General features: G+C 40.4%; 1 protein-coding gene across 3 annotated transcripts in view; it reads right to left on the bottom strand.

The window, feature by feature from the left end:
- Positions 1-535: 535 nt before the first annotated feature.
- The window catches only part of LGI1 (leucine rich glioma inactivated 1), a 34,567-nt gene continuing 9,871 nt past the window's right edge, over positions 536-25,231 (bottom strand). The window contains exons 3-8 of one of the 3 annotated variants that reach the window (XM_007471578.1): positions 15,084-15,155; positions 14,910-14,981; positions 7,044-7,115; positions 4,310-4,479; positions 3,874-4,038; positions 536-1,727 (exon numbers count right to left, since the gene is read on the bottom strand). In XM_007471578.1, the coding sequence (XP_007471640.1) occupies positions 892-1,727; positions 3,874-4,038; positions 4,310-4,479; positions 7,044-7,115; positions 14,910-14,981; positions 15,084-15,155 (1,387 nt within the window). In that variant the 3' untranslated portion in view covers positions 536-891. The remainder of the gene's footprint in view (positions 1,728-3,873; positions 4,039-4,309; positions 4,480-7,043; positions 7,116-14,909; positions 14,982-15,083; positions 15,156-25,231) is intronic. The other 2 variants (XM_007471579.1, XM_007471580.1) reach the window with 2 other exon arrangements.

Below are 25,231 nucleotides of genomic sequence, written 5' to 3'. Positions count from 1 at the left end.
CAGAACTGGTGTCTAGAAGTGAAGCATCCTTGATCATATTAAGAGGACTTCATATGGGATACATCTGAGACAAGTGCTGTAAGGTTACAGTCTATGTCAGCTGTCAGATGATTCCAGAGTCAAACATCTAGAAAGCCCCGGAATAGGACTTTAAAAATCCAAAATCTTGACTTTGGCTTCTTCTATAAGTTGTCTGAATGATGTTTTTAGCTGGAGCTATCAGATAGAAAAGGATGGGTCTAACTGTCAAAGTAGCCTTCTTGTAATAGGCAAATTTCACTACCCTTCTTTCCATTTGTCACCATTTCACCTCAAAGCGTTCCCCAAAGCCATGCCCTTTAGAAACACCTTTGAATGTTCAAACTCAACTCATCATCCTATTAATAAATGTTGAGTAATCAGTATCAGTGTTTATCTTCACTCATTATTCACACCATAAATTCTTGATCCAAATATAACCCTATTGTATAAAGTTCTTTTCTCAACATACTATCACCAAGAATAAAATAACTCCTGTAAATAATTACCTTTGGGATATGAAAGAAAATGTAAACATTTTATTTGGCAGTTGTTTCTGAACACATGAATAAATAAATGGAAAAGTACATATTCATATTTCTTTTTGGAGTAACAGATACCATTAAACGCTTATTTACACATCTTCACTGCAAAGAACAGTTACACAATTCAATTTTGTCTTATAAAAGGTAACTTCCCACACCACTGGACTGGACAGGAAAGGATGGAGATACGGGTAGTGCTTGGTTCTAGCAGCCTCAGTGTTTGAAAGGCATTCATTTGCAAGTGTGATAAGAAGAGTCATCATGCATTGAGTTCATCCGGATCATGTACTGTAGAAAGTTTCTGATGGCAGCCACAGAATTTGGTGTGTCATGCGCTTAAGTCAACTATGACATGTTTGTAAATCTGTGTGTTTCCCTTAAAACTGGAAGCAAAAAGAAAATTACGCTTATTAATGGACACATGCGTGAATGATCTTGGTGCCTGAACATTCAATTCCTGAAATTTTACAAATTTGGCTTTCTCTGCATCCCAGTTATACACTTGAGTAAAGGAATAATCACTTCCAAGAATTGCGTATTGATAGTTATTTATCTGAAGAGGCTGGAACACCATGGATCCTCGCGATGGCATCCTCTGAATATCCTGAAATGAGGAGCCTCCCCATTTCATTACTTTGGAATCACCAATGAATCTTGTCAAGCAAATGTACACGTCACCTTTCACTGAGAAGTGCTTAACGGCATATACATCTTCCATGTTAGGGATGTCAGTTTGGTTAGTAAATAATTGTATTGCTTTGTTCCACTGATAAATTACAGGACGCTGGGAACTACTGGACAGGATTAAATGAGGCGTTCTGAGTGTCTGAGGTGTTCGGGCTATTTCTAGATATTCCACATCAGTATCCCTGTACCACGCATGTAAAGATTGATGGGAGTAGAATCCATTTCCGTTCCATTTATAAATGGTAGTAAAACCAGCTTTTGAACTGTCAGCAACAACAAAGTACCAGTTGTTTTCAATCTTGAATGTTTCAATGTCATTAGGTTTTCGGATTTTGAGAATTTCAATATCCTGGATCTTTATGAATTTATTTGCAAAACTGTCTCTCTTATAGATGTGAGAGCCGCCGAACAGCTGGGCCACAATAACATAGAGCTGAGTTTCAATGACTATAGGCTTGCACACTACAGTGGACGTCCCTGGAAAAGACAAATGAGAGATTAGGAGGATGGCCATCCTCTTTTGGAGCATGTTAATACGCATGCCGAAGCCATGCAACTGCCACCAAAATCATTTCCTTGGTTGATTAGGCAAGGCCAATTTCCTAATCAGGTCCAATGGCAGCGGGATCCCGAAGTTCTGTGCCTTTGTACCTCATGGAGCCTTGTTATCAACAACTGAGTTGTCATGTCACATCCAACGTGGACTAGACGTTCAGGATACATGGCTACAGCCTGAGTTTTCTCCTCTCACTTTTTTTTTTTTTTTTGGCCAAGCCATATGTGGATCTCAGTTCCCCAACCAGGGATTGAACCCGTGGCCACAGCAGTGACAGCACCAAGTCCTAACCCCTGGACCGCCAGGGAACTCCCTCTCCTCTCGCTTCTTACAGAAAGAAAGTATTTCTTTCCCTGACATATCATGAGTTGGAAACTGCCATTTATTGAGCACCAACTATATGCTTTGCCAAATCATCTCATAATTTCCCAACAATCTTAAGAGGTAAATATTTTCACCCTCCCTTTTGCAGATGAGCAGACGGAAGCTCAGAGGGGTTCGGTGCTGCTAGGAGAAGGCAGAGTTGGGATTCAGACCCAAGGCTACCAGCGTCTCTACGCTTTTAACCCAACCTGGGGTGGGCAGTTAGCTGTACAAGGGCTTCCAACTTGGCCAGCATTCCACAAGGTTCTAGAAGAACCTCACAAAGTTTTGAGCGGTAGTCTGGGCAGCCCACGGCTCTACCTGCAATTGGTTTGCTCTATGTATAAACTGCTTCTTGCTCTAGAATAAACTGACTTTCTCCTGAGAAAGGAGAGAGATGCCACTTGTGAAGCTTTAGGTCACTGGTGGCAGAAAAGAAGGAAGAGAAATCCTTGAGAAAAGTGAAAGAGGGGTACAGTCATGGGCGAAGCTCCTGGATATTACTTTGGGATGTCTCAGAAAACTACATGGGAGTCTGTCAGAAGCCTAGCTCAATATCCTTTGTTAAGAGTTTAACATTTATCAATAGATTCTGATATCGTAGAGGGAGCTTGGCTCTAGGAAATCCAAAGAGAGCCGGGCAAATCTGGTCCCAGGCTTTTTCTGACTGCAGCTCTAAGGGCTTTGAGGTAATAAGTTCCGGATCAACTCTTTCTATTAATTGGCTCCATCCATAGGCAAAATTATTCTAGTTGTGACCCTTTTCAAGGCTGTGTAATTCTGTGACCTTGGGAAAATCACTTCTCTGGGATTCAGTTTTCTCTTCTGTACAATGAGGGTTGGAACTAGATGAGAGATGGCCACTAGTTTTCAACCATGTACCAATATTGATTGATTGATTGTGACTGCCTGGAGAACTGTGTTAAGAAGGATTCTGTCCTCTGCAAGAAAGAGCATCATGATACATTAGCGATGTCTGTCTGGGGTGAGGGAGGGGATAGTGACCGTATCTATGACACATATTCGTCATCCTAGACTAGATGATGCCATCTGAAAGTCTGCAAATATACGATTCATTTTCCATTTAAGTGCTCATCTAAAGATTCATTCAAAGCAGTTGACAGACTGTACACATGTAAGAAGAACCTTACACAAAGGTAAGGTTTAGATTTCACAAAGCCCTGCTGCAATCCATTGGAAAACTGAGGGGACTTCAGGAGATTTCCCATGAACATTTTGCGGAAGTAATGTTTTTGCCATAAAGTTTGAGGCTCATTGATCTAAAATAACCTCCTTATTTTATAGTTAAAAAGAGGGGCCCAGTGAGGGTGAGTGGCTTGACCAGATAGCTTGTGGCAGAACCTAGATTAGAACTCATAATTCTTAGTCCAGTACTTTTTCATTGAAGAAAAATAACCCACGTTTTATTGTATATTTACTAAGCTAGGTCCTATGCTAAGTTTCTTGAACATATGCTCTCATTGTTTTATAACAACACTGAAAGTTAGGTATCACTATTCCCATTTTACAAGTGAGGAAATTAAGCTTTAGGGAAAAATCCCAGGCACTCAGTAAATGGTAGATTTGGGATTCAAATGGTTCTCAACCTGCCCAAAGAATTCCCTGATATCATTCATCTTTTCCTGTTGCCCTTGGCCCAAGTGGCTTAACTTTCCACTCAAAATACGATCAGGCTTTTCGTACCTGTAATGTTGTCATAATTCCGGAAGGTCTTTTCTACATGGTCCCATTCAAGGAAAATGCACTTTCCAGTGAAAGGCTGAGCGATGACTACGTACTCATCGTTCATGTAAGAAAAAGTGTCTATGGACAGTGATTGAAAAGGCAGATCTTGAGACTTTGCAAACTCTGCAAAAATTGAAAATGATGATGAGTAGCTGTGCTGATGCCTCATTCCTTGGCTAGATCTCAAATGTCCACAAGAAATATATTTATTCTAGAGAAACAGTGAAATGACAATTTTACTTTGCTTTTAAACACATGAATTTTAACGGTTCATAATATTTTTAAATTGCTCAGTTGGTTTTTAATATATATATTTAAAGAATCAGTTCCTGCATATGTAAAAAATTAGCCCTTATTTTAATTTTATGAGGTGGGATCATTTGGAATACATTACCTGTAATGATGCAATCAAAATCCTTGGAGGAGAGACTATTGATTTTGCGCTTCTTGTATTCTGGAGGGCCTTCACAGTAGATGTCTTCGACAGTTGCATTGGTGTGGCCTAGCCATTCCACCAGCCACTTCAGTTTACAGTCACAATTAAATGAATTACCTCGCAGGTCCCTGAAAGACAAACTTCAGCTGCTTTTGATATACGAGGGCCCTTCCTTCCCAGGCATGACTTTTACTTTAGCAATTAACATGTGCAGAATGACCTCACCTGGCTTTATATAATGTCTCATAATCTACCTTCAGCCTGACTGACCATTCACTTTGGGCTCAGAGAATGACCACAGTGTGCCCTTGCAGGCCACCCTAGTCAATGGAACCTCATAACTTATTCCCTCTTGGATTCAAAGGTAGCTCAGTCTAGAGCTGTGCTGTCCATAGAAATACAATGTGAACCACATATGTAGTTAAAAATTTTCTACAGACACATTAAAAAACTAAAAAGAAAGAAGTGAAATTATTTTCATAGCATATGTTATGTAACCCAATACATACAGAATTTTATCATTTTCACATATGGTCAGTATAGAAATTACTAATGAGATATTTTACATTCTCTTTGTATACTAAGTCTTTGAAGTCGGATGTGTATTTTATACTTACAGTATATCTCAATTTGGAAAATAAAATTTCAGCAGAAATTCCTGATTTGTATTTAGAGTTAACAAAATTTACAGTTGAAAAAAACAGATTTATACACCCAAGTTGTTCCAAACATACTTAAAAGTCTTCCAATGATTGAACAGAGAATCAGTTTTTAAATTTAAATTTAGTTTTTTATTTAATTTTTTTTAAATTATGTAAAATTTAAAATTCAGTTCCTCATTTACACTAGGAACACATTTCAAGTGTTTGGTGATCACATGTGTGGCTACCATACTGGGCAGCACAGGTCTAAAAGAAAGATTTAGTGATTGTTGTACCATATTTAATTACATCGAGTGAGCTATTTGCTTTTCTTCTTCCTCACAGGCATAATTAACCCTGATCCTATTCCATGGTCTACAAATTCAATTTTAATAGGAAATGACTTCGACACAGCGGAGTTAGTGCAGACATACAATAATAGCTCATGTCCATAATAAACTGCTCAGCATAGATAGTTTAAATTTCCACATATGATCCCAGCTCACCAAGTTCTCTGTTTATTTGCATTGCTTCTGTTCAAAAACTCTATCTCTTTCCTAAAACCATTCTTGGTCACACAAAATTCCTAAGATAGGTACCACCTACTTTTCACACAGCATATGAATACTTTTTAAACGTTGAAGCATTTAAAAATGTGTTTTAGGTGGTAATTCAAGAAACCAAGAAATCTACTAAAAGGCAAGTCGGCATGGATCCTTGCACTTCTTAGATGATTCTTGGTTTGGGCATATCAAGGTAGGCCCAAGAGGCCAAACCCATTATGGGATTCCTTGGAGAGACTGAGCCAATTTCAAGTGTTTTTTCTTTTGGTAGTGTGGGTTATAAGCTGACACAAGGTTGGGCCAGAGGGTCCCCAAATACGCTGTATCCCCAAGGCTGCCATGGAGAATCATCTAACTTCCAAGACATTCTCAGGACTCACCTCATATCTCAGGAATACTCTGACCCAGAATAATGAGTGTCAACTTTTCTGGGCTGTTGTAAACCAGAGCGGATAACTGTGATCTGTCCAAGACTATTTGGATGTGTCCTGATTCTGACACTCTCTTGGAAATAAACCATCTTTCAGGAATTGGGGTAATACGCATGGAGGAGGGGTAGGGGGAATACTACAAGGAACAAAGGAAGTTTTTCATAGCTTGCTGATTTGAAATTAAATCCTAGGTTTAGGAGAAAATTCTTGACTCAAATTTTTGTTATTGGAGAAAAGTTGTTTTGAATATATATTCTATAGCAAATTACCTGAAAAATAAGAACTCCTTTGTCTTCATACATCTTTCGTTTGTTCCTGTTTTCTACCTTGTGACATTTAAATACCTTTCCAATGTTCTGGAAGGCACTTATTGAAGCTAAATTGCTTTTGAAAGGGTTAGGCATATATTACTTGCTTTGCTTACTACAAAATACACAAATTCTTTACAAAGATCTTTCACTCTGAGGCTTAAAAGTCAAAGTTTGAAAGCTCTTTTGTTTGAAAAAGGGTCAAAAATAATTAAGTTCATTCCCTTCCTGGGGCTTAAGCCAAATTCCTGGGGATTAAGCCTAGAGCTGTTGTTCAGTCTAATGAGAGAAAAGGCAAACTTTCCTCCCTTCCCCCACTTCCTGCTCCATTTCTCTCTTGACTGACCAACCCATGGGTGTAAACTTTCATCTTTATTCTGTCAGTTTCCCAGACTTCTTTATGTTTTTCCTTTGTAGCCCCATTTCCTGGACCTCATGAGAAAAAAAAGGCATCTTGAAATCTCTATCTTCCTACCCCTTCCAAGTCCCTTGTCATCAGTCCCTGCCATACAGGCACACACTCTGTCAAAGGCAAACTTGGGACTATATTTTCAGAATATAGTGGTAAATACCATAGGAGACTCAAACATTAGTCCAACTAAATTCAAATTTTAAGCCAATTTAAAATTAAAATGTTAAAATTCTCATTTAATTTAAAGCCAGTTGAAAAATTTAATAATGCACACCAGGCTTCTTTGTTAACGACTGCAAATTAATTAATTAATCAGTGATTTCTTAGGTCCTCTTACACATTTGTTAAAGAATCCAGGCCTTTGAAAATGTCTTTTGGGAGAGTCTGGAGGTTGTTGTTTGCAAGGCTCCTGGAAAAAAAAAAAAGAATGATGTAAACTGTAGTAATAAATGAAATAAATGCATTTTATGACCCCTTATGTATTATGGTATTAAACAAGTAAACCCTCCAAAATACGAGTAACAAAACGATGCCTGGGCATCGGTCTTTCTACTTAGCCCTGAGTATGAGCATCACACGCTCAGGCATTCCGTCTAAGGGATGCCTCCCCATGTCCATGGTTTCCATGTGCTCACTCTCCTCACACTCAGGCTGCCCTTCTCCTTCCTCCCCCCAGCGCCCCACTTGCTCTAGAGAGCAGCTCAACCTCCAACTCTTAGTACCAACAGCTCTCAGATTTGGAGGCCTGTCTGATCTGTCCCCCTTCCAGCACATTCTTTGTTTTTCCTCCTTTTTCTACACTTTTTCCCTTTTAGCTCCATTCATTCATTCCTCCTTAGAAAATAGCTTCCTCATAAATATCCATCCATCCATCCATTCATCCATCCATCCATCCATTCATCCTCTTTAATCATCTCCTTTTCCCTTCTTCCAATTCTTGCCCTATTATCACAGGAATTGTTTTCTCCTTCTCTTTCTATTTGTTCTTCCACTTACCACTAAAATGATTCTGATGCTAATCAAGGGTAATAAGTAAGAGACAGTCCTGATAGTATCAAGGAAAGGGACATGTGTCCATACTGCAGAAATGTGCACATAACAAGGAGCAGATGCTGTATGACAGGGAAGGGTACTAGGTGCTGGTAATTTTCTATTTTTAACCAGCATTATACATGTACATGTTATATACTCTTCTTAGGAGTATTTTTAATTTTCACAATAAAAATTAAAAACTAAAACTAAGGGCCTCCCTGGTGGCGCAGTGGTTGAGAGTCCGCCTGCTGATGCAGGGGACGCGGGTTCGTGCCCCGGTCCGGGAAGATCCCACATGCCGCGGAGCGGCTGGGCCCGTGAGCCATGGCTGCTGAGCCTGCGCGTCCAGAGCCTGTGCTCCGCAACGGCAGAGGCCACAACAGTGAGAGGCCCGCGTACCGCAAAAAAAAAACAAAAAAAAACTAAAACTAAAACAAGAGTCTATGCTGTCAGCCTCCAAAGCCCTTGAAAATTCTCTCACATTCCATTTAAAACACTCTCAAAAGTCTTCTATGTTTTCCACCTCCTTTAATTAATACAAGATTTCTCAAGTGCAAGCATTCAGAACTTTTAAAATCTATTTCTAAGTCAATTATGTTGTTTTTCTGAGTTTTAGAAATTACCACTAGATTAGAAAGCTTTTTTTCAATGAACCTCAACACAGAAGAAAGGGAACTAAATCAGAAGTTTCCAGTCTCAGTGATGGTCCATTTTGTGACAAAGAGCACAGCTTTGGAGTCATTCTTTCTGAGCTTGGTTTGAATCCCGGCTCCACTATTTACAGGCTGTGTGACTTTGGTTATGTACCTTCTCTGCGACTCAGCTTTTTCAGTTTTAAGCAGTGGTAATAATACCTCATATCATAAGAGAGTTAGAAAAAGTAAATGCGGTAACTCAGGATGGTAGTTGGACTACTCTCAATAAAGGGCAGCTGGGAGGAGTGGGGGGGACAGGAAGGAGAAAGGCTTTTGTGTGGTCTTTGCCCAAGAAACAACATTTAGAAAACTGACCATACAAATGAACTGCTGTGACTCTCTGCCTATGCAGAATTAATAAAATGCTGCTAAAGAAGATTATTCCAGAGAACAGCTCCGTAGTTCTTTTTACTGAATGGTGGTTAAATGAAGAGATTTCTTGGGTCTTGGACCAGTCTAGAATCTCTCTCAAGTTATGTGTCTCAATATAGTTGCTGGCACAATGTGTCCTGAAGTCCTCATGCTAACTTCTCCTAAGTGGACGTCCCTCCCCCGGAAACCACGAAGTGCAACTGGCTGCAGAGCATGAGCTTGGAGGAGGCTGGGTCATAGGACAGTGGGAGTGAAATGATGAGAGTCAAGTCCTGAATTACTGCAGCCACTAGGGTTACACAGGAAGAGGCACCATGTTTTTATTGCTGCCCTGGGCAGTTCTTTTAAACAGCAGGTGAATCTGAGAGTTCCCGCTTCCTGCCCAAAGAATAGAGCTCTAAAGCCTCACATACCCAAGGTGTTAAGAGTCAGTGAACTTCATAGATACAGAGAACAAATTGGTGGTTGCCAGAGGTGGGGTTGAGGGGATGGGAGAAATGGGTGAACTGCGGCGTTTTTTTGGGTTTTTTGGTTATAAAAAAAAGAAAAGATTAAAAGAAAAGGAATTCCAAAATTAAAAAAAAAGACTCAGTGAGCATCACCACCTTAGGTTTTACTAAGGGGTAGGAATGCACTGTATCTGGGTAACTGATGAGGGGTAGAACTGATTGGGAGAGAGCGAAAACAGGCCAGTGAGAGGTTTGAGAAAACATGCATCAATGTTAATTTTTTTCTAGGATGACTTTGTAGTGAGTACTGGAAGGATGTTTTTCTTACCACTGTATCCCCAGTGCCTGGCATAATATAAGTCCTCAACAGCTACTTTTACATGAATGAATGAATGAATGAATGGGGCAGGCTGGAGTTGATAAGAAGAAGGGCATCCATCCAGACAAAGAAAAGAGCAGAGAATGCTTCTCTTAGGCCCTTGTACCAAGACACTGAGTTAGGGAGAAATTGCAAAGCCCTGTGAATTACCATTGCCCCACCTCCACGATGCTCACAAAGTGCCCTCCCTCCTCTGAGTCCTCACTGTGGTAATAAGCCCTAAACAATAGGACGGCTCTTCTTTGTTTTTTGTTTTTTAATTTGGCTGAGCCGTGTGGATTCTAGTTCCCCGATCAGGATTCGAAGCCAGGCCCCAGCAGTGAAAGCGCCGAGTCCTAACCACTGGACCACCAGGGAATTCCCTAGGAGGGCTCTTCAAAGCGTGCCTGCAACTAAGCTCCATTCTCTAGATCCTGACTCAGAGTCTACCTAAGAAACATTCTTCAAAACACTGGGGAAACTGCTGAACTGAGCACCTAGCTGCCTTGAGACTAGCTGAGAAGGGTCAAGCATTCTCAATGGCAGGCAGGCTTTCCTACCCAATGGAACTGATGACCATTCCCTCCACTTTGGTGTTTTCATGGTTTACCTGAGAAAACCTCTAATTATGGAGTATGGAACCTACTGGAAAGTCTTCTCTCTAAGACAGACCAGACTGGCTCAGACAGCACGTTTGTTTCAGTGCCACTGGGCTCTGCTGCTAAGAAAGCATCGCCCACGGCCATCTGGGGTGCTCCCAGTCTCGCTGCAGTGCAGATTCTCAGCTTGAGTTGGTGTCTCACTGAATTTGTGGTACTTCAAGTGCAGTTATTTTAATTTCATACAAAATGTTTAAAGGGGATAAATACACTACAGCATTTGGAGTCCTGATCCAGGACCAGTGGAAGTTAGGCAGTGAGGTTTAGTTTATTCGTACGTGATGGTGTTTACTGTATAGCACACTCTGTTCTAGGCACTTTGCATAGATTAACTGACCTAATCTCATGACATCCTTAGGATCTAGGTACTCCTAAGTATTTTATTATCCCCACCCCCATTTTTACAGATGATTATTATCACTTCCATATTACACATAAGAAATTGGAGGCACCATGAAGCTTAGTGACCTGCCTGATGTCCCACAGCTATTAACGGGTAAAGCCATGCTTTGAACCCAGGCAGTCTGGTGGCAGAGATCCCCCTCAGCCAGTATATTGCACTGCCCTCTTTATATGCATGTCATTATAAAGGCCGAAATGAGGACATCCTTACTGACTAACTGGAGACACACAGGCACCCTGAGCTTGGGGAATGCTGTATATATCTTTTGCACCTCCGCAGTGGTGAGCAGCCAGTAGGTGCTCCCCAGCAGGTAGACATTGATGACATTTTCCCCAAATGTCTTTATACATGCATGCAAACAATCCTGCCTCCACTGGGCCTTAGCCACAAGGACACTCATGTGACGCCCAAGGGAACCTTTACGAAAACCTCATGGGTGTTAACAGAAACCAGTACAAAAACGTTTAGAGATTTTGTGATCATTGGTCGTAAATGATTTTTTAATTCCTTTTTTCCCTGATTTCAGAAGTAATACATGGTCATCAGGAAAATTCAAACCTTTCTGAAATATATAAGCTATTCAAACACTTAAGTTAATATTACAGTCACTTACACTTAAGTATAACACTTAAGTATAATATTACAGTCATTCAGAATAATCAAGAGAGGGTCCCAGGATTTGTAAGGACTTAAATATAAGGAATTCTCTTTTTTGGGGGGGGTTGGTTTGAGGTGGAGAGGAGTCTATATAGCAAGTTTTAAGTTGTCTATTAATGTCTCTTTAGAAGGTAAGTCTACTGAGTTAGATGTATAAGAAGGTGAGATAAGTTCATTGCTTCTTTAGGAATGAACAATTTATATCAATGCTCAGGCAAGTCCCTTGGAGAAGCTTTAATGTTAGGCCAGGGTGGGAACTGGTTGGATCTAAAAGTATATGTCTAATCCCAACTATTTGCATTTGGAGACTAGAGCGAGGGTAGGGCTCCTCTCTTCAGGATCTTCTCTTCCTTCCCCAGCCATATTTGCTCCTCAAATGACGTCCTGTGGAAGGATCCAGCCAGCTCCATAAAGCTTTCTGATCCTGTTATAATTTTTTTCCCCTTTTTCCTTTCTTTTTTTGGCCATTGCATGGCTTGCGGGATCTTAGTTCCCCAACCAGGGATTGAACCCAGGCCCTCAGCAGTGAGGGTTTGGAGTCTTAACTACGGGACCACCAGGGAATTCCCCGGTCCTGCTATAATTGACATGGTGGAGAGGGCACTAGATGTCTCATTAAAGACTTCGGGAAACTTCTAACTTTTACCGCTACTAACTGGGGAGCAGCTTAAACTCAGGGTGTACCTCCGTGTTCTCATTCGCCAATGGGGATAGTACCTGCCTTGTATCTTTCATAAGGTCATCAAGAGAGTGTAATGAGGTCAAGAATAGGAAAAATCTTTGTAAACTCTTCCTGTAGGTTAGAGGGTGAGGTGATAATTCTTTGCTACTTGAATGTTTGCCTTTAATTGAGAAGAATTGGTCTGTGGTGGAGGAAAGTGCACTTTGAAACCTAACACCTCTAAAATCTTAAAAAGAAAATTAATGGCTCAAACAAATGTCAGATTTATTTATAAGTGGTAAATAATGGAAAATGAACTTGATGTGCTGAGCAGTCAGAGGGACATTTGGGCTTCAAATCTTCCCTACCCATCTCTTCTTGAAAGGAAAAAAGGAAAGGAGAAAAGAAAAAAGGAAAGAAGGAAGGAAGGAAGGAAGGAAGAAGCAGAGAACTACATCTGGAGGAACCGCATAATTAGAAAGGAGATCATGACCTGGGGACAAAGCACTCAGTGAGAAAATATTTGTTCATCTAATTCCTCTTGCTAGACTGAGCTCTTCCAGGTTGGAGCTGGATTTTATTCATTTTTGTGTGGCACATCCTAGAGACTATTTAGGATGAACCATATGGCAATGCCATTTTTGCAGATCCAAAAGAGTCTCATATTGGCAATGCCACACGAATCAACCTAAGTGTTTGATAAAGATGCAAGAGATCTAAGGGTCATATTCAATCGGCTTTAACCTGTTCCCTCCTAAAATCTCCTTCCTACCTCCAGCACCGGTCAGACAGGTGGGACTTGCCTTTCATTGTCTGACTCTAAAGATTCACGCCTCTCTCTTTGAAGGCTGCCTTTTGTGTTCCCTTGAGCTTGAAAATTTCTAGGTATTAAGCACATGCTGTACCAGTGCCACCTTCTTATACCCTTCATACCTCTAAAGAAGGGGCCTCATAATGACCCAAATTTATATTTCCATTTTATTTGATGGGCATAATAGGCTCTAGTCAAACAAAATGAATGTTCTTCACTAGGGTGTTGTATAAATTTTTTTCTTCCCCACTTTCCTCCCTTCCTCACCCCTCCCCTCTTTCCCCCTCATTCCTTCCTTTCTCTCTCTTTCTGGTTCCCTCCCTCCCTTCTTTGCATTCTTCCCTCCAGGTGAGGTAGGCCTTTAGGCTGGAGAGAAGATATACTTGATTGAACTAAGGGGCACGGCAAGGCTATGTCCAGGTTCCCAGAGAGAACACCAGGGTCTTACATCTTTCCTTCAGCCCCTCGTGATGCTGAGCCATTAGACACAGGCCATGTTGAATGGATTTATGTGAATCAAGTAGATTTCAAGTTGAAGTCATGAACTTCCATTTATCTTTCCATTTCTTCGTTTCTTTTATTTATTTTTGTCTGAAAGATTAGGCTTGGTGGTGTTTGGCTCTGTAATCAAAGGGCATAGCATTCGTACCATACACAGCCAGGTTTGCAGCACATTGTAACACTGATGTGAGAAGCAGTGTTGCAAACTGTTTGTTTTATAAACATTATTTTCCTCATCATTTTATAATGACTATATACAGAAGCCTTGAAAGGTGCAGTGATTTTGTAAAATACATCTGGCCATCAGTTCCCTGTTGCTACAAATCCAAACAGCAGTAGACATAGGGACTAGTAGAGGCAGCATGATGACCACGTAGACACCCTAGAATAAAGGTTCAAAGGGCAGGCATTTTTATCTGCCTTGTTACCTGCTACCTCCCACGGTCTAGAACAGAGCTGGAAATGAGGTACTGTGAGGCAACAGGTTAAAATCGACAGAATGACTATGATGCTTAGATGACTTGCATCTTTATCTAACACTAAAGACACACATATTAGGCACTTGAGAAACAGTCCCTGAATGGATGAGTAGCCATAGCAGTTCGCTATTGAGTTGATGTTATCATAATTCCATAACTACTCAGTTCACTTGTCACATATCCCCTCCAGGCTTCTGTTTCCTCATTTCTAGAATGGGGGTTGTGTGACTCTGGCAGGATCGTTGAGAGGATTAAATGAAAATTCACGTAAAGCACAATGGCCAACATAGTAGTAGGCACTTAACAAATGTTAGTGCCATTTCTTCCCATGCCCTTCTAGTTTCCTTAAAAGTACATCTGTCTGTGTGTGTGTGTGTGTGTGTGTGTGTGTGTGTGTGTGTGTGTGTGTGTGTAGGGGGTGGGGGAGGGTAAGGGGAAAGATTTATTTGGTTCCTGTTACTCAGGATTTCCCAGCCTCAGGACTGTGCCGTTTTAGGCTGGATAATTCTTTGTTGTGAGGCTGTCCTGTGCATTGCAGGATGTTTAGCAGCATTGCTGCCCTCTACCCACTAAATCCCAGTTGCATCCTCTAGTTGTGACAATCAAACATGTCTCTAGATATTGGTGAATGTTCCCTGGGAGGTAAAATTGTCCCGTTAAGAACAGCTGATGTAGCTCTAACCATCCATTGAATAAATATCTCTCTTATAAAAAAGTTGTTCAGGTGCTGTGTAGACGTGTCCTGTGGTTCTAGTATATGTTTAAATGTATATGAAGTCAGGGCTTGTACAGAAAAAGAGAAACAGAGAATATCAAATTAAGCTATATAGTCAATTCATGAAGTGAGTAATGATGTAGATAATTAAAAAACGTTATTTCAGTCACACAATTTCCCTGCAGTAGATTGTTTTCCTAATTATTGCTGGTTTGGGCTAGTATTAATAGTAACTGGTTTCCTGGACACACTGGCTGATGGCAGGGAGAGAAGGCAAATGTGCATGTAGAGAAATCATTTGGCTTTCTTAAATTTTCATGGATACCCCCAAAGTGGGTGCTTTTACCACAGGTTATCAAGTTGCATTGCCCACTGGCAAGTTTAAAAAGTAATAGCAACATTCATACTTACAGGTGAATTAAAGACTTTAGTCCCCGGAAAGTATGTCTTGAAATGGACTTGATGTTGTTGTTTTCTATGAATCTGCAATAGGTTATAATATTTTGGGTCAGACAGCTGTAGGAACCTCAGAGCCCTTGTACTGAATCATTATGTTAAAAAAAAAAAAAAGGTTATTTTACTTACAAATACTCTAGATGTGGGAGACCAATAAAAGCATCATCACTGATCACATCAAATGAGTTCGATGTGAATAACCTGCCCAGAAAAAGTTCACAATGAAATGGTTAAACTGACAGATTGTCAATCTTTGCTGCTTTTATCTCTCAGAGAAACGAGTGGGAGTTGTGCACGGAAAAATGTCTGGATGTCTGCTTTCTACAGTGTTATTTATTCAGGTAATTTTTGCAGCTTTTTTTTTAACCGTCAATTATCTCATCAAATGCTCATTGAGGGGTGCCTTGTGCCCCACTCCTCACAGGGATGGATGTCACATGCCCTGGGTAACATTTTGAGATACAATAGGGCAAGTATGGCAGTCGACAGCCAAATCAACATGTTGCAGGTTTCCATGCAAAGACACTAGCAGAATCTCTCCCTCTTGCTCTAGAAACTTCTGGAACATTCTGACCAGGCCAAATAATGGTGTCATGGTTTCAAGCCTGGGAAACCTAGAAAACTAGCTCCATGTCCAGTTATGCTGTGATATCTCATAGTAGATAAGCCACCGACACTGGCTTAATAAAAATCAACTAACCTCCTACTTTGAAAATAGAACAGGCTGAAGATGGGAAACCATGAGGCTTAGGAAGAGTCTCAGACCCATTTTATTACTACATAGTTGAAAAGGGATACTTTTACTTGGACAAATTTATTTGCAATTTCAAAATCCACAGGGATTTGGTTTTGAAATAACTGATGAAAAGGAACATCAACCAGCTGTCCCGACATCCTGTTGAATTTCCCAAAGAATTTTTTTTTTTCTGAATGGGAGGCTTAACAGAGGTGATTATAGGTCAAATAATGCAAAGTTATTTTTTTAGAGTGAGTATTAATTTATGGAATTCATTAGATAAAGTGTTGATAAAAACTGAAAATAAAGTTTTACATGCACTGATGACAAATTTATAATGAGTTCAAGTGACATTTAGTCTACATGTTACGGTTTTTATATGGGAGAACCTCATATTTCACTTGTACTTAGTCTAAAATGTGACCGTGGTCATGGGACAGACCAGAAGTTTGACATAATTTGACAACTCATATGTACTGTTTAATTGTACTATGTAAAGTCCAATATTCTCTTTTTGACTTTTATTTTTGAGGTGTAGGAGTTAAAAATAACTGCCACTAACCAACTTAGTGACTTACCCTCTCTGAGCCTGTTAACTAAGGGGATTAAAGCTAGGAGATCTCACTTTCTAAACAGTTGTGAATAACTTATTTGACATCTGGGATTCCTTCAGAATATTGAGAGGAGGGGGTAGCGGTGGGTTAGAGATGAACTGAGCATGAGGTGGTAATTTCTGAAATTGGAGGCTAGGTCCATGGGAATGAATTTTACTATTATCCCTACTTTTATATATGCTTGAAAATTTCTGTAAAAATGGTGGAAAACACAAACAAAACCAGACGATCTCTTGCATTTCTTCCTAAGCTATCATTCCTGGAATGATGTTGGATTCTCTTCTATCCCTTCTCCTTCCAACATCATACATAGCTTTATACTCAAGTGATTCACTAGACTCTGAAGAGTCAACACTATCGAATAGTCATACGTATTAAATGCCCATAGTTATTCAAACAAATTCAAAGTTTTATGATTTCAGTCGCAACTTTGGCAATTGTCTCTTCTTACTTCATGGTTCTGGGAAACAAGAGGATTACTCAGCCTTACTCCAAGGTAAGCTACCATCCAAAGTCTTCCTTAGGTTCCAGATTTTCGTTTCATTCTGTATAAGCAGCATCAAGGATGGAGAGAATGAAATAAGGCAGAAATAGATACAGAGAAATACCTCCCATGCTCACTGGTTTGCAAACTGTCCCGTGGTTGGACCAGTGAGTTCAAAATCACACTCCAAGACACTGGAAGAAATGGCTTCTAACACTAATTCTTCTTATGTTGAAACATATGCATAACAGGGTAGGATATAGATATTAGTGGGCAGGATTAGCCCGCACATGTCAGGGAACTAAAACGGGGTTTCCACTAGAATTTTTATCTGCTTGTTCATTGCTTATCCCTAGCACCTGTAATAGTGCCTGTCCCATAGTGGACACTGAATAAACATTTGCTAAATAAAGAGGGATTTACTTTACATTAAATTCTGGTCATTACTACATTACTAGATTGAATGTTCCTTACAGCAGGGGCTTATCTTTATTGACTTTTGTGTCCTCAGCCCTGAGCATATTTCCTGGCTGAATTGTGTTTGCTGAACTAGCTCGTAAGGATCAAAACCTCTGGCTAAAACTACAACAACACGCAAGAATATGGGTGAATCTCACAAACCTAAGTCCAGGGAAAGAAGCCAGAATGCAATAAAGTACATCCTACATGACTGCACTTATATAAAGAACAAAACCCAGCAAAACTAATCTATGCTGGCAGAAGTCAAGATAGGGTTGACTATCTTTATCATTACCCTAAAGACTCCCTTTGTGCCCCCTTCCAGTTACCACTCACCACCCTCGAAGGTGAGTGGTAACTGGAAGGGGGCACAAAGGGAGTCTTTAGGGTAATGATAATGTTTGGTTTCTTGACCTGGGTGCTGGTTACAAGGGTGTTAACTTTATAAAAAATCATGGCAGGGGTGGGAGTGATGAATAGGCAGAGCATAGAGGATTTTTAGGGTAGTGCAAATACTCTGTATTCTACCATAATGATGGATACATGTCACTGTACATTTGCCATAGGATGTACAGCACCAAGACTGAACCCTAACGTAGACTGTGGACTCTGGGCGATCAAGTAAGTTCATCAGTTGTAACAAACATACCACCTTGGTGGAGGAGGCTGGTGATGGGGGAGGCTATGCACGTGACACAGTAGTGGGTCTATGGGAAATCTCTGTGCCTTCTCTTCAATTTTGCTGTGAACCTAAAACTGCTCTAAAAAAATTAAGTCTTAATTTAAACTATCAAGATGTACACTTAGGATATGTACACTTTTCTTTACGTAAATTATATTTCAATAAAAAGTTTTCTTATAAAAGCCAAAACAAATCCCTCTGGCTAAGATAATAATGAATATCTAAATTCTAATATCTAGATTCTAATTCTAATATCTAGATATTCTAATATCTAGATTCTAAATTCAATTGTAATTTTCTTTGGACAAGGATTCCAGGGACAAAGATTTGTAAATTTATACATACATTCTAAATATAGTTGAGCAGGCTATCCATTTTATTATCCTATATATACTTTTATAAAACTTAAAAAGGTCCTGTGCTATAAAGGGGGTAAAATGCCAATCTTTAATTTGTGTGGGTTCCTCTATAAATGTTTGATTTCAATATCATGATTTGTTATTGAGCCAGATGTGTTAAAGAATCCCAAAGTCCCTGTTAAGGGAAACTGTGTCACCCCACCCCATCTTCACACAAAACAGATCTGGGACAGACTAGGGTGGCCAGGTTTTATACCTCATGACCTCTGTCCCTTTTCATAAATTATGAGACCAAGAAGGACTCCGTTCTTCATCCAGAGTAGCTGATCCTGAGGTCAGTCAGCGTCCCATGGCCCAACTAGTCTGGTTCAAAAAGGTGAGTTGGGCTAAAGATGAATCCCTTCTTGGGGATTTGGAATCACAAACGGAACCAGCAGCAGAGGAGCTGAAGGAGAAAAGAGGCCTTAGGGTTGAGTTAGGCACGGCATGCTAACTCATGCCATGGCAGGCAGACTGTGCAAGGCACACTCAGAAGAGAGTGGAATGCAGAGGAGACCTCACAAAGGGCAGTGTGTGTGAAGGCTGGAGCAGGGAGATGCCCAGATCTGTGTTAGATCCTACACCTGTGCTTCTCAATCTTAGTTGCACTTGGAATCACCTGGGGAGCTTTAAGAATACTGATACCGGGTTCTTGCCCTCAGGGATTCTGGTTAAATTCTATACCTGGGGTGTGGCCTGGGCATGAGATATTTAAAAGCTCCCCAGGTGTCTCTTACACACAGCCAGGGCTGCATATGGTAAACTTTCTTGTCAGCCACAATAGCCTTCCTTTACCTGTGGTGACGGAGGCGGCCTGTGCTCCTTGCAGCAAGTGTGGCTGGAATAGTTGCTCTGGTACACAGAGGTGCTGTGGATTGTCCCGTCTCCATAACTACAGGCAGCAGGAGTCCACAATAATATGACTCAGATTTGACAACTGCCCTCACAAAAGTAGCACATGGAGGGGTGGGTGGGGATAAGTGTACTGTCTGAATGAACTGGTTACCCTGAGCTGCAAATCAGAGATCTCTATCCATACACTTGCCAAGGGGCCATCCAGTAGGTTGGTGCAGACATAATGTAGAGTTTGCCCTCTGCCCCTGATCCTGTGGGAACATTTGAGGTCTCTGCCACTTCCTCTATTCTTAGGGAGGGAAAAAGGCAGGCACTGTTCTCTAGAATTTTGGTGGAGGTGGACACAGTGATGCACCTTGTCCTTTCTGTACCCTGCCCCCAAGGGCTGTGCACTTAGGTCTCTTAGCCATCAGTCTCATGAGTGCAGTATGAAAACAACGGAGTGTAGGAAGTGTGGGGAGGAGTTTTTTCCTCTGCAACAAAGGGAGTGTGTATTTCCTTATCAAGAAAGACATTTAAGACCATACATATCAACTATCAATACCATGCAGGCAATAGCTCATTCTTTAAATGATGATTGTTGCCTCCATAATAGCCTGTATTTCATAGACTCCTGCTGCATTATCTTATTTGGTCTTTGAAACAACTCTGTGAAAGTGGTAGAGTAGGTGTTAATAGCTGTTTGGCAGGAGGAAACTGAGGCCTAGAGGAATGTTAAGAGCTTTGACCAAGGTCATGAGGCCCAAGACTCCTGGTCTACTGCCCTTTCCACACACTGGGTGGTCTGTCAGTATAGGACCCGGATCACATAGTGATACAACATCCACATTCTGGTAGACAACCATAATAACACTACTCAGCTTATGCAGATTTAAGAAATCTAATTAAATCTTAATTCCTTTTTTAAAGGAATTAATTACTCAAAATTAGCAGCCTTAAAGTCACATTAAGATCATGTCAACTTGTATTTTTTTCAAGTCAAGAATTTTAAAAATCTGAATGCAGTCTGGTGTATTCTGCTTAAGGACGCTATATGCTCAGTGTAGAAATTCTGGAAAATAAAGAAAAGCTTAAAGAAGAAAATAAAGATCACTGTAATCATACTACCTAAAGATGTGAATATGTGTATATATAATAAATATATGATATATACATGTATATATTTATAAAATTGGAATAATAATTTTTATATTGTTCTGTGTCCTTTTCATGTACTTATTTTTTCAAGAACAATTTCTCAGGACAATACATTTTCAATATATAATCTTAACAGACAAGTAAGTTTTGTATTATGGAGATATCAGGATTTAACTTTTTTATTGTTGATTCCAATTTTCACTATTATAAACACTACCATAACCACCCTCTCATGCAAATATTTTTCCATATTCCTAATTCTTTCCTTAGAATAGACTTAGGATAGATTTTTTAAAGTAGCATCATTGGATTGTATATGGTTTGTATGTCTCTAGTTTATTACTACCTTGTATCAAATTACATGTGCAATTCTGAATATAAAAACGCCTGTTTTTACCACATCCTTACCAACATTTAGTATTATCATTTTTGTTCCTTTTTCTATGAAATCATGTCATTTGACCATTTTTGTTGTTTTCTAAGCACCTTTTATTTACTGAGGATATTACCTATTCGTTTCCTTTCTTATTTGATGCTGAGTTTTTCCCTACTCATTATGATTTGCCTTTTGAATCATGATTTTTAACATATAGAAGTTTTACATTTTAACAAAATATATCAACTTCTATTATATATTCTTTCTTTGCTGTAATTCTTAAAATGTTTTTTCCTACCTTGATATTAATGAAATATTACCTAAACTTCCCTCCTTAAGCTTTTTTTTTTTTTTTTGACTCTAATTTATTTGGGACTTACTTTCATCTATGATGTGAGGTGAGACATTGCCTTGATTCCTGCCTAGATATTTACCCAAATTTGCCAAAGCCTGTTGTTGAATAATTAATGCCCTCCCCTGCCCTGCCACTTGAGAGTACATATTACTTTCTTCAAATGTTTGCTATTTTATAGGGTTTTTCCAAAAATGAAATCTTGGATTTCATTTCACTGCTTCCTAATTTATTTTTTTTTTCTGTTTATTATTTATTTTCTCTTGAGGTCCTTAGAATATGTATTGTTTCATGCTCAATTCATATGTTTTTATTCTTTCTGATTTAAAATGAAAGTATCAATATTTAGAAATATGACTTTACCTCTATGTAAAGCATCCAGTAAGTTTTAAATGTAATCTCTTAAAATTGCATATTTGATTTAACAAATATTTAGAATAATATTCTTAAAATTTCCTGTTGATGATAGTTTTTTTTTTAAAGCTTTCATAGTTTAAAATTAATATTGCACTGGGACCAGAGGATGAGATCTGTAAAATGTCTGCTAACCCTGAGCTCCAGTTCTTCCTTCTGACTACCTATTTTCAACTGTCTCTAGGAGTGGGTCGCATCTCTCCATAAGCAATAAATTAACACCAAGGCTGAAAGGTTATTAGGCGGTTCCTAGTTGAAAAGCTCGGACCAGCAGCACTTAATTCAAAAGGGGCAGAGAAGTGTGTGATAGGGTTAGCATGGAGCTCAAGTGCTGGGATCAGCAACAGAGAAGTAAAGGAAGAAGCAGAGGATCACAGAATGAGGATCTAGCTACAGTAGAAGGAGGTCAAGGCTAAGGATGCCCAACGTCCAGCTGGAGGTCCACAAGAGTAAAATAACTGGGCAGGAGGGACATGTGTCAATGCCAAGGCTGATGGGCTGCTGAAGCTCTTTCTTGCCCTGGCTTCTCACCTCTTCTAGGGACCAGGGAAGGAGCACGCTGCAGAGGGAATCTCAAAGCCTGGGTCTTCATTACCACTTGGCCATAAATCCTCTTTGTGGCCTTGAGCACATCACCTCTCCTCTCTATGTTGTCAAATGAGGGGCCTAAACTAGCTTGAAAGATGTGTGCGTCAGGCTTGTAGCGCTGCAGGCTTCGTTCATGGAAGAGTAGGCATGGCCTCTACATGAGGAGTGGGGCATAGTGGGCAGGCAGGTCTGCAGATGGCTGAATGGGAGGAGTAACCCTGCTGGGAAAATCTCCCCTTGTCTCGAGCCAGACTGCTCATCTGGTCACATCAGGGCCCCCTGGCTCTAATGACACTTCTTCAGACTCTCGCTAGTCACCCGTAACATCTTGACTGCCATCAGAATTGTCATTGTTCCACAGGTGGTCTGCATTTTATCTTCCAGCCCAAAGCAGATTCTTGCAGCTACGGAGGGGGGGGATGCTTTAGGGGGCTCTCCCATAAAACCCCTCTTCAGTAAGGGCTACTCTGGATGAAGGAGGGTGAGCAGCCAGCGTTGGGCTGTCACTTGGAGATGGCACTCATGAGACATAGAATAGAGAATCTGGTTTCTAAGCTTGTGGCTGCCACTTATTATGTACATGATACATCAAGGAGGTAAATCTAATTCATCATCTGTTAAAATAGGAATGATAATAAAAAGATTTCCTGGAAGATTCTAAGAATTCCATGAGATAATGTATAAGAGCATGTCTCCAATGCTTCTGCCAAGAAATCGCTCAGCAAAGAGCATAGACATAAAATATCAGAGCTGGAAGAGCTTTTAGCTCTAGTGAAGGACCTTAGTTATATAGAGTGGGAAACTGAGGTCCAGTGAGACTGTCACCTACCTAAGAGAGCAGTTATGAGCGTTGTCCAGGGAATTAGGCAGCCGTGGGCAGTGTTGTGTAAACATACTTCCAAGTACATATGTGTGCCTGTGTGTGTATATGTGCATATATATGTAAATGAGAGAGCAAGATGCATGGGTTACAGCTGTTGGAAGATTCGAGGGCATAGCTGGAGGGGCTGGCCAACTTGTTTAGAGCTGCCTCTGCTTAAATGATTCAGACCTGCTAGCTGTTACTAATATTCTCCTTTATCCAAAAGAATAGGACTGTTTGAATGAAAGTTAATAATAGGCTGATGATTAACTTTAGTTAAATGCACACATTCTAAGTGCATGTGCCATGTGAATAATTTACATCTGAATATTTTAAAATATGCTCTTAAGATAGGAAAGCATTAAAATGGGAAACATCACATATGAGCGCATTATGTCACAGTTCTTTTTGACTTTCATCCTTGGAAAACATTTTCAATGTAATTCAGCTGATACTTAAGTAGACTACCACCTCTTCGATCTGGATTGATGGAGAGTAACCTTACTTTTGCTCTCATAAGTCTGAGGCGGGGTGGGGGGGCACCCCAGAGAGATATGCCATTCAATTCCTCAGGTGAGGAAACTGAGGCTTGCAGAATTAAGTGACTTATTCAAGGCCACATCTTTTGTCAGCAGCAGCGCCAGGTTTAGAATATATATTTTAGATTTGCAGGGATTCCCTGGGGAATATTCTTGGCATGCACACTAGCAAAGGCTTGAGCATGGACCCACCCCTTTGGTTTTATAGTTCATTACCTCTCCTCCCAGGATAGTCAAAACTTTTCCTTTATAGACATTGGCATAACTAGTCAACAGCCCACCCTTCCGATGTTGTTTGTAAATTCAGTCTGTATTTCCCTGCTCCTAAAAAACAAAGGAGGAGGGACTTAAATTTTATTTAAAGCCTATTCTATGCCAAGCCTCATCTTTATCAGATTGCCATCTATTAACTCATTTTAATCCTCCAATGAACACTGTAATGTAGGTTTTATAGTCTCCATTTAAAATACAAAGACCATGCTTCCTCTTTTTAGTCCTATCAGATCTGCCCAGTATCTGCTACAAATCTAGGCAAGCCTTGCCCAGTAGTTCCCTGAGTGTTGTCCCTGGAACACAAGGCCTTTACGGGGTCGAGAGGTTTTACGTGAACAACAACAGAAAAAAACAGACAAATAAATTGGGGAAAAGTGGGTAAATGAAGTTACTCGGGGTTCCTAATTACACGAATCTTTCTATCCTTAAGTAAATTGAGACTCTTCGAAAGGGATTTAAATGTGAAGCTTCCCAATCTTATTGATAATGGGACTCTTTTATCATTGAGTTTTACATACAGTGTGTATACCCAGGGAAATGCTGGATTAGCCATTTGGGAAATAGCTGTGAGGGAATCCTCTCAAAACAAAAATAGTGAGAGTGTAAATTTAAGCTCAAGGGCTTTTTCCTACTGAATGGGCTGCAAGTGATCATCTACTTCCTCTGAAAGATGGAGCTCCACTGGGAGGTCCCCAAAGAAGCAGAGTGTGCCACGCTGCTTGACCAGGTGGAGAGCCTGGCAGTGAGTCACTCCTTATATGGAGATAGATGGTTTAATGGATCCTTTAAGATAGGATTCTTTCTACCCACCCAAGCTCTGTTAGCAACATCTCTAGAACAAGCTGAGGTATAAATAATTAAGCTAATAAATAAAGCAAGGGACTTCCCTGGTGGCGCAGTGGTTAAGAATCCGCCTGCCAATGCAGGGGACATGGGTTCGAGCTCTGGTCCAGGAAGATCCCACATGCTGCGGATCAACTAAGGCCGTGTGCCACAACTACTGAGCCTGCTCTCTAGAGTCCGGGAGCCACAACTACTGAGCCAGTGTGCCACAACTACTGAAGCCCGCGCACCTAGAGCTCGTGCTCCACAACAAGAGAAGCCACCACAATGAGAAGCCCCACACTGCAACGAAGAGTAGCCCCCACTTGCCACAACTAGAGAAAGCCCGTGCACAGCAATGAAGACCCAACACAGCCATAAATAAATAAATAATAAATAAATAAATAAATAAATAAATAATAAAAATAATAAAACATAATATACTGAAAATGTTGCTTTTTTCCTTCCATCTTCAATATTAAAATGGCTATACAAAAATTCACTAATTTTGGTAAGTTTTGTTTTGTTTTGTTTTGTGGTACGCGGGCCTCTCACTGTTGTGGCCTCTCCCGTTGTGGAGCACAGGCTCCGGACGTGCAGGCCCAGCGGCCATGGCTCACGGGCTCAGCTGCTCCACGGCATGTGGGATCTTCCCGGACCGGGGCACGAACCCGTGTCCCCTGCAT

This window comes from Lipotes vexillifer, unplaced genomic scaffold (assembly GCF_000442215.2).
Source record: "Lipotes vexillifer unplaced genomic scaffold, Lipotes_vexillifer_v1.1 scaffold325, whole genome shotgun sequence".
Taxonomy (NCBI): domain Eukaryota; kingdom Metazoa; phylum Chordata; class Mammalia; order Artiodactyla; family Lipotidae; genus Lipotes; species Lipotes vexillifer.
This window is presented reverse-complemented; position numbering and strand designations above follow the sequence as displayed.